This window comes from Myotis davidii, unplaced genomic scaffold (assembly GCF_000327345.1).
Source record: "Myotis davidii unplaced genomic scaffold, ASM32734v1 scaffold889, whole genome shotgun sequence".
In the NCBI taxonomy this organism is placed as follows: Eukaryota; Metazoa; Chordata; class Mammalia; order Chiroptera; family Vespertilionidae; genus Myotis; species Myotis davidii.
This window is the reverse complement of record NW_006299519.1, coordinates 609,613-620,013: the sequence shown is the minus strand read 5'-3', so window position 1 is coordinate 620,013 and position 10,401 is coordinate 609,613. Positions and strand designations below refer to the sequence as shown.

At 35.8% G+C, this 10,401-nt stretch overlaps 1 protein-coding gene across 2 annotated transcripts in view; it reads right to left on the bottom strand.

Annotated features, from left to right (window-relative positions):
* FIGF (c-fos induced growth factor (vascular endothelial growth factor D)) overlaps positions 1–10,401 on the bottom strand; it is a 29,513-nt gene that overhangs the window by 6,368 nt on the left and 12,744 nt on the right. For both annotated transcript variants that reach the window (XM_006775215.2, XM_006775214.2), the window contains exons 2-5: positions 9,489–9,690; positions 6,302–6,492; positions 2,897–3,045; positions 1,589–1,689 (exon numbers count right to left, since the gene is read on the bottom strand). In XM_006775215.2, the coding sequence (XP_006775278.1) occupies positions 1,589–1,689; positions 2,897–3,045; positions 6,302–6,492; positions 9,489–9,690 (643 nt within the window). The remainder of the gene's footprint in view (positions 1–1,588; positions 1,690–2,896; positions 3,046–6,301; positions 6,493–9,488; positions 9,691–10,401) is intronic.

Genomic DNA, 10,401 nt, shown 5'->3' with positions numbered 1-10,401 from the left:
TATATTTTCATTATTACAAATTGAACATAATTAAAGCATATTGATTAATCACAAAACAATATGTACTTGTATATGTTTTTTCCTATGGTCTTAGGCGACCCCTGTGAAAGGGCCGTTCGACCCCCAAAGGGGTCGCGACCCACAGGTTGAGAACCACTGCTCTATAGGGTAACCCTGAAATAATGAGTTGATACTCTAGATCTGGTCTATCCAACATGGTAGCTACAGACCATATTGAGCATAAAATTGCAACTCCAAATACAGATGTGCTGTATGTATAAAGTACACAGTATATTTCAAAGACTTAGCACAAAAAAATGAGGACAAATCATTAATAAATTTTGTATTGATTGCATGTTAAAATCACATAATTTTTGATATGTTGGATTAAATAAGATATATGAAAATTCATTTCACCTGTTTATTTTGACCTTTTTGATGTGAGTACTATAAAATTCAATTTACATATGTGACTCTCACTGTAATTCCATTGACAGTAGTGCTCTGGAGTGAGAGATTTAGGTTCAATATAGTTTACTAGCAATAAGAGTATGGTCAGAGTAAATATGCTGCCTCAGTAGGTGGTGAGTTTCCCCATGACTGATGTATGTCTAGCAGAGGATGGATGAGCATTTGGTGGGAAGGACGTAGATAACATTCAAGATCTTCATGGGCATTTAAACTACATGACCATTAAGTTTCCCTTAAAACCTGGATTAAACTTTCATGCTGACAGACAGAAATATAGGAAGTAAGTTATTACTTATGGTTTCTAAGGACTGATTCCTTAGAGTTGAATCCTTACTGATTGCTTGCAAATCGTGGTTTATAACAAGCAAAGTTCAAAATTGCACGATTCCTTACAATTTTTTTCCAGTGGAATCATATCAAGTTCTCTGGTAAATGACCAAAAATGCATTCATTTTTAGCCAAATGCTCATCACCAAAAATCATAGCATTATGAGTTATGAGTAGTGATGGTTGCTTATCTCACTTGGTTCCAAATTCCCCTTAGTCTAATAGCTGTGTTTTGCTTTTAATTTGATTTCGTTTCAGAAAAAGTTTCCTCTTATCCCCCCCTTTTTTTTTCAAATTACTGTCATGTTTTCACATGACACAGTTAAAAGAAACCAAGAAATCCAAAATTACTTTATCTTCTGATGAGACTTTTATATAAATAAATTAGTAAAATGTGGTTAACTGTTTAGTTCTGAAGTGGCTTTCATTAAAGGTTACCATCCCCTTTCAAATTAAATGTATTGGGATTCTCTAATTGCTTTGGACTTTTCTTTAATAGTAAAAAGCAGATAATGCATTAGTGAGTTTTCTATATAATTAAAGCACAGAGAGCTGTCACTTTTAGCTGTGTGACCTTGAGAAAATCACTAGACATTGTAGTATGTACACTTTGTGATTGTAAAAAAGAGGATAATAATAGTACATTATAGGATTATTGTGAGGATATAATGAGTTAATACGTATAAAAGCCTTACAACATTGCCTGGTCATATTAAGCACTCAATAAATGTTAGTTGCTATTGTTGTTATTTTTATTATTACTATTATTGTTTCATACTGCTCTCATTACCTTCCATTCCAGCAAGTGGATTCTCCTCCTGTAAAACACATTTACATTTGCTGCTATCCCATAGCATGTCAATAGGACAGAGTTTCTTGGGATGGGAACAACTAGGAAAAATAAATAAACCGGATTTAAAAGCTTTCAAGGGCAATCATACCTTTGAAACAATTTTAAAAAACGTTGCATACATTTCTGAGAGAGAATAGTTAAGATTTTAACTAGCTTAATTCATATTTATGAACTGTATATTATTAGTAATTCTGTAATTACAAATATTCTACTTAGAAACCTTTGGAAATGAAACTGTAATTTTGGGAATTTATAATCTTTAAGAAGATTTGTGTTAAAATGATGCAAATTACCTGTCAACAGAGCCTATTTACCAAAAGTAAATATTGTTCTAACATAGCTCCTAAGCACTGTCTTCGTTAAAATAAAGAACATTGGTCAGAACTGCAGGAACATCTTGAGGATAAATGTTCCTTATAGATGAGCTTTTTTTTTCTGCTTAAGGGAGGTAGCGATGTCTTCTTAGCTCACTGTTAAGTAACATATAACCACCAGCTCACTCCTTCACTTGCCACTCACACATGTGTTTACTGATTTACCTTTGCAAGATCTAAGTATCCAACTAGTTTATATTTTTATTCAGTGTTTATAATTTGACCTTCATTTGTTTCTCAATTTTTTTTCCAAATCAATGATTCATCTCTTTGATTCCTGAACACTTCAGAGTGTTATAATTTGTGTCATAAATACTCTTAGAAAAATTTCATAGTCAATTGAATTTTAAGTAATTTTCATTTAAAATAAGAATTTTTCATTTGGTAATCTCAAGAGGAAGAGTTAGAAAATCTCCAAACTCAGATGCAGATAATTTTGGCACTCGCCAATGACTTCAGAAACCTTTTTCCCACTCCTAATTTTGGGACTGAAATGTATAAACAGCCTAGAATGAGTTTTATTTAATGTTTGTGTTTTTTTTGGGATGAGGGAACATGTGCCAAAGTTGAGGCTGGAAGGAAGTTTTACAACTGCATTAGACTATGCATATTAAGAACAAAGGTGTCCATAAGCAGACATGGTAAGTTCATAAGCACTGAGTTGTTTGGTCCTAGTGCAATATACATCTAACACCTGATAAAAAAAAAAAAACATATTTGCCAAACAGTTATTACCAGTAGATCTGAGTTAGAAGCTAAAAAATTAAGAACTTGGAAAGAAAGTGATGACTTTGTAATTAATGAAGTATTCTACACACACAGTTTAGGCAAAGGCAAGAAAAAGTACTAATCAAATACAAGAAATGCTTACCCATTTTCTTCTGTGACCTCAATAGATCTTCTGATAATGGGGTATGGATGGCTGGGAGCCGTTGACAAGCACTTACAACCTGTATGGTTGGCAACTTTAACAGGCACTAATTCGGGTACTGATGTCAAAGGCACTGATATTTCAAAGAGCTAGAGTAGAGAAAATAACAATAATACACATATATTTAAAAGAATAATTTCTACAGTTTGCATTTTTGCCTTTGTCCTTTATGGTAGTGACTTTAGCAAAGTTTTTTTCATCAAGAACAGAACTAGTAAGGATAAAGGCTAACATAGTGAGAAGACTGCTGGGCTGGGAGTCAGCTGACTGGGGCCTTATCCAATTTTACCATGTATTTAAGCTTCATTAAATCTCCTAATTTTTCTGTGCCACTGGTGCCCTTGTAAAATGGTACTGTTACTCCTTGCTCCTGCTTTAAATTTGAGTGTAAATAGTAAAGATTAAATGAAATTATACCTATGAAGTTTCTTTTTTTTTCTTTTTCCTATGAAATTTCTTTGAGACCATGGTGAAGAGATTATTGTTCAAAAACAATTTACTTATCACTTCTCATACTGTCTCCATTGAAGGAATATAGTTTCCTGTTCTTTGACTTTGGAGTTGGTCATGTGACTTGTTTTAGTCAACAGGATGGTAGCAGACATGACACAACTACAAACTTGAACTGTGCATACTTTGTAGGGCTTGTAGCCATGAGAAGAGAATGATCTGACAGGCTTGCTGGTCCAAGGGTTGAAAGACATAGGGAACAGACCTGGATTCAACCTGTAGCTTGGAGTCAAGCCCTATGGAGCCTACTCTAAACTAACTAGATCTCAGGTACATGAGTAAGAATAAGTCTTTGTTGTTTAAAGCCCCTGAGTTTTAGGATGTTTATTATGCAGCATCACACAACAATAACCGACTGATACATGATCATCATGCTCAACCACTGAATTATTGGTAACATGAATGTCATTCGTTCTGTTTCTATATGCCAGCCCTGTTGTAAGCACTTTTAGATTCATTTATTCCTTATTACAATGTTATAGGGTGGGTTTTTGTTACCCTCCCCAACCCTCTACAGGTGAAGAAATAGATGTACAGAGAAGTTATACAACTTGCCTAAGGCCATATAACTATTGATTAGAAGAGTGGACATTTGAACCCAGTCTATTCTAGAGGCAGAGGTGATACTGTTAAGAATATTCTTTATTACTTTTTGGAATGAAATTGCTGTGACCAGAAGAAGCAAGGTGGTATCTTGGGAAGTAGAATTTAGAGGACTGTCAATTACTTTGTTTCTAGAGTGGTTCTATGATATACGAATGAATTTGAACTTGATTTTAACACTCTGTCCATTCAACCACCAGTCGATGTAGTCTTTTCTACATAGAGAATTCATTTGTTCACTTTGTTTCTGAAAGGTATTTCATGAAATAGTCCATAACTTTGGGATGAGAGGTAGTTAAAAAAAACACAATTAAAATGTTCAGATATACATAATTGGAAATAAAAACTGCTGTACACTTACAGTTAAGTACAGTCTGTAAAACCAATCATTTGTTGAGTACAGCAGTCAAAATAAAGTACTCAACTATCTATTAAGTGAAAACAATCCATTAACATTGTGTTTATTCTGACCTTTCAATATGTAATGGAATTCCATGAGTCTAAGTAAGAGAGTGTTTTTAGAGTGTTTACTTTGCATAAATTTCATCTTCTTGCGAAATTTTTCAGCTATGCTCTAGGGAATAACGTGGTCATGAACTAAAGCCTTTTACATTAATGCAAGCTTTGTTTTTTCTGACAGTTGGTGCTTAGCCATGCTTATTATTTTTTGACCTGATTGTCAAATAGTAGAGGTCGGAATTTACAAGTTATGAGATTCTCTAAAAGGACTTGGAAAATTAAACTCTACAGTTTAAGGGGTATTTTAGGGGGTAGGAGGAACAAAATTAAGGATAAGAACCTATTGCCAAACAAATCAACATTCCATTCTTTATATCTAATTAAGATAATTACCTAACATGGATATATTTGGCGCATATGTAATTTTATTGTGCTACTATATACATATGCATACAGAATAAAGGCTATATAGGCAAATGTGATAATTAAATGAATATATGAATATGCACAAGGAATTTGCAAAATAGTGCCAAAAGGAATGTAGTTTGACTTACAGCTTTTTAATATGTTTTCCTAAATTTGTTATTACTTCTTTCCTATGCAACAATTATATTTTGCAACAATATGGTAGCAATAAAAAGAAAAACTTATCTGCTGAGCAAAAAGGATTTTATGAGATGGAAAGGGAAGAATTATTTCTTTCATGGAGACTGCAGAATTGTTTTCAAATGTCTTTTGTGCTAGATATTTTCCATTTGCCTCTCCAGAGATGGCATCCTCTCTCTCTTTCCTTCCCCACTGGGCTCTGTGTCCCAGGACACTGACATCTATGGATGACATCTATAGGTCTTTTTGCCTACCCATACCCTCTACCCCCCACTCTTTGCCAGGCTAAGGGTTGACTGTGGCCTCCATTCCTCCAGCCAGTCCTGCAGCCCTCTTCCTCATTTTCTCTCTGGTCCCATAACTACTCTTCAATGAATGTGTGTGTGTGGGGGGGGGGGGTAATGGGGGCTAAGGACACATATGTAATACCTTAATCAATAAAAAAATTTTAAAAAAGAAAAAAACAACAAAAAAATAAATTAAAAAAAATATAAAAAGGTCCCCTTTTGCTAGCTCTGGGTACTGCACCAGCCCTTCCTCTTTTCCCCTAACCCAGTGGTTCTTAACCTTGGCTGCACATTAGAATCACCTGGGAATCTTTTTAAAATCCTGATTTCTGGGCCTCATCCTCCAGAAATTCTGTTTCTTTGTTATGGGGTGGGGCCACAACATTAGTAACAAAGAAACAGAATTTCCGGAGGATGAGGCCCAGAAATCAGGGTTTTAAAAAGATTCCCAGGTGATTCTAATGTGCACCCAAGGTTGAGAACCACTGCCCTTAAACTCTTCTCAGTCACTCCATTTGAACAACACAGAACCTAACTAATCATCAAGGCAGTGCATCTGTCTTCATTCCTTTTAATGTCTATTCTAGTAACTTCCATATGATTATAGCATCAGAGAGGCAATGACTGATAAAAATTCAGGCTCTGGAGTCTCACAGACCTAGATTTGAAGCCCAGCTCTGCCATAAGTTACTTCTCTGAGCCTAAGTTTTCTCATCTATAAAGAAGGATAAAAAGATACCCCTTTAGCTTGTTTCATGGATTAAATGAGACAACACACACAAAGCACTTAGCACAGTGTTTGGCAAAAAGCTCAGTTGCAGCTGTCAACACTATCATCATTAGGACTTGGCAGAGGACATGCTAACTGGTGTCCTCATACCTGTTTGGAAACATACGAGGTGCTGGTGTTCATGCAGATGACGCTCTCTTCATTGCAGCAGCCACCACACCGGAAAACGTTGACACAGGGAGGTTTGAAGAACCTGTTGGTGCTCCTCCCCAGCTCACTGGCGACCTCCACACACGTCTCTCTAGGGCTGCACTGGGTTCTTTGCCATTCCTCATCTATAACTGCAGAGAGGAAGCTCATTGGGGCCAGCAGAAGAAACGGTCCTGACATGCCAATGTGAGCCAGGGTTATGCCAGGTACAGTCATAGCCCTTATTTTACTAGTTATTTTTTGTTGGTCCTTTAACCAAAGATTGTTTACAGAAAAAACCTGTTCCTTCACACTTACACAATACCTTTCTAGAATATAATTTTATTTTTCTTTGGTGAAGAACACCATATCCTGTATATCACCACATTGGTACATCTGGAGAAGCTGGTCAATTAAGAAGTAAATGGAAGTGTGTAAAGAAATAACGTGTTATTTATTAAGCAATTTATATGACACAGCTGAATAGCATTTCTTCTACTTGAAGCCAGGAATGCACAGGTTTTAGCACCATTGAGGAATACATTTTTTGTTGGTTGCTTAACTAAGTCCTGCCAACAACCACTAAGTGAACTTGAAAACACACCCTGCCCCAGTTGAACCTCGAGATGCTACCTGTGGCCCACACTGACACCTTGACTGCATCCTTTGGAGAGGCCCAGGAGGGACACTCATCTAGGCCATGTGTGCATTTATGACTCACAGAAACTGTGAAATTAAAAAAAATGTTGTTTTAAGCAGCTAAGTTTTTGGTTAAGTGTTATGCAGCAATAGATAAATTCTTCTCCATTTTTATCCCATCTTCAAAAATTTGTATTGGTCTCTCCCCAGAATATTCTAAATTCCCATATATGTGAACATGTTTCTACTAGAAGAGACAGAGGAACATCTGCTTAAAGAACACAAGCATAATATTATTGTTGGAGATCTGACTGTAGTCTATAAATTATTCCCTTAAAACATGTTTCCGTATTTTCCCCCTCTTAATCGCAATTTTGCTCATATGTTGCTTCTTCAATCACTGAAAGTCACAAAATACAAGATGTTTGGCCAGCTGAGAAACATTACATACACTAGACAGTTTGCCTAAACTCTTTTTTAAATAATAAAATCTTTTATCCTAAGAAACCTTTTTAAATTTATGATTTTTGAATATTTATATAAAGAGCCTGAAGTCTATAAATATGAGAGATAAATTATGCAATTAGGTGTTAATATGGGTATCTCACTACCATTAATCATGAATCCTAGAAAAAAACAAGTGATTTAATTATGAAGATATTACTGTTTAAAATTCTACTTAAATACTGTTTTCCATTTGCTTTTTTATAAAACCAAGTTTTGAGAGTTGGAGCAGTAAGATTTTAATCAAAATTGTGTGGAACTATGACCAATGTCACTGAGTAAAGGCTGCATAACTCTACTATTCTTCATACCGCCAGTATGTCTGTTCTGGCTCCAAGATTAACCTGAAACCCATGAGGGAGAGTTGATAACAAATTATAAGTGATATACTACACCCATTTGATTATTTTGATTATTTACTGCTTCTAACTTAGTCGAAATTTCAGATGACACGCCCCCCCCCCCCCCATATAATGAAATATCTTAGAGTTGTTAAAAATATTTTTACACTTTTTATGGTTTCCTCCTTAGGAATTGTCAATGTCACTGACTTTTTAAAATCACCTAATTTTGGTTTTATGGTAATGCTTGTCTAACTCCGTCTTCACAGAGTATCTCCAGCCTCTCTCAGGTCTTTACACAGGTAATCTGGTTAAGGCCTTGGATCTCAGGTGAGGTCTGACCTCTTTGCTTTCATAAAGTCCAGGTTAATTTACCACAAAGAAGTGACTAGAGCTTCAAACCTCTGGCTAAAGTGGGTTCTAGGCCATCCAATGATCTCCACTCATTTAGACACACAGTCATACAGAAACACAAAGAATCCTCTTTACACTGAGGCCCACGATGCAGCCGAGGGATTTATCCCTGCCTACACAAAGCCTCCCCACAGCCAACAACAGCGGCCTGTGCAACCTCGTCATCTTTTTACAAGTGGGGAAAAGTAATGATAACTCTAGAAAGAAAGAAAAGAATGATTTTTGGCTTAGTGGTCAAATTGAATTATTTGATAAATGTAACCATTAGCAAGCAATCATATCTTAATCAATTCTAAAATGCTAGGTCCTGGGGTGGGGCAGGAACTGGGTAGAGGTGGGCAATGGGGGAAAAAGAGGTGGACATCTGTAATATCTCAACAATAAAGATAAAAATAAAAATAAAAAATGCTAGGTCAATACTGCCACAGTGGCTTCTTGAATTATGTTGACATGTCATAAAGTTAAATACCTAATTGAAAGCCACATAATTTTATTTGCATGCATTTTATTCATTATGGCACAGTACATATAGACAATGGTTTTCTTATAAAGGACCACCATACCTTACTATTTTCTTTATTTCCAATTATGTTATTTTATAGTTTGGAGTTTAGATTATTTCATCTAGAGAGAATCAATTATTCTGCTACTAATACCAGCATACGTTATTACAACTTAGCTTCCAACTTTTACTTTTCATTTTTTTACTTTAAAAAACCATAGAATGTCAAAGAAATAAAAAATCTATATCTAAACTATTAGTTTTTATCCATGTATGTATAGCAGTAGAATGTTTTTTATTAATGAATGCCAAGGTTGTTTTATTTTTTAAGTAAACACAATGATTTTTTTTAAAATTAAAAACCATCTTTCTGGAGTGTTTTGCCCTCACATCTTTGAGTTAAATATACTCCTGTATTTTGAAGTGTTCTTTTGTGTTGATTTTTTAAATCTCAGAATCATACTCAATATATTTCTCTGCAGAGTTAATATAGGAAAACAAGAGTAGATATAGGAAAGTAGGATTCTCTGTTAACACCAAAGCTATGAAATCAGACCCCCTGTTCCTCTCCCTAACACATGCTGCCTTGCTCAAACTTGTGGCAGAGTTGGTGCATTTGTTACTATCTGAGAAAGAGCAAGAATTGGCCTACACACACACACACACACACACACACACACACACACATACCCAGCACTGAGGCTTACAGGCCACATATATACACACACACATATACACACACACCTACCTTTTAATGTTTCAATGTCATAGAAAGTTGCCGCAAACCTGGTGGACCGATGGGATGCTGAGCGAGAGTCCGGGGTGGTAAAACTTTTCAGCTTCAGTCGGCATCTCCACAGCTTCCAGTCCTCGAAGTGTGTGATTTGCAGCAGTTCCTCCAAGCCAGAAGCTGCCCTAATCTGCTGTTCAGATTGTTCTAACAGGGACCGCTTGGAAAAACAAACAAAATAGTGGTATGAAACCAAGTTACTAAAGTTTTAGTTTGTCTGATAACCTTCATTGCTAACACTTAAAAATGTAAATAGAGCTGAAAAGGAATTAGAGAGATGATTCAAATGTACAACAGTACCTAGGGAAAACAAAGTAGTATTTTTTTATTCACATTCTGCTCACTTATGATTGAATCAAAGGGATTACGTATTTCCCCCTGGGTACTCAGAACATTTAAAAACAATGGTGAGCTTCAAAATATGTCTACATCTTAACCCCCAGAACCTGTAAACGTGACTTTATTTGGGACAAGGAATTTTGCAGATGTCATGAAGTTAAAGATCTTGAGATGAGATCCTCCTGGATTATCCACGTGGACCTTAAGTACAAAGACAAGTATCCTAATAAGAGACGGAAGAGGTGAAGCCACAAACACAAAGGTGAAGATTTTTTGGAGACAGTGGCAAATATTAAAATAATGCAGCCACAAGCTAGGGATGGCCTGTAGCCAGCAGAAGCTGGAAGAGGCAAGGAAAGATTCTCTCTGAGAGCCTTTGGAGGCAGCAGAGCCCCTGCCTATACCTTGGTTTCAGAATTCTGAATTCCAGAACTGAAAGAAAATACATTTCTGTTGTTTTAAACCACCAAGTTTGTGGTCATTTGGTACAGCAACCACGTGTAATTAATATATATTTTTTAAATTGCACTAT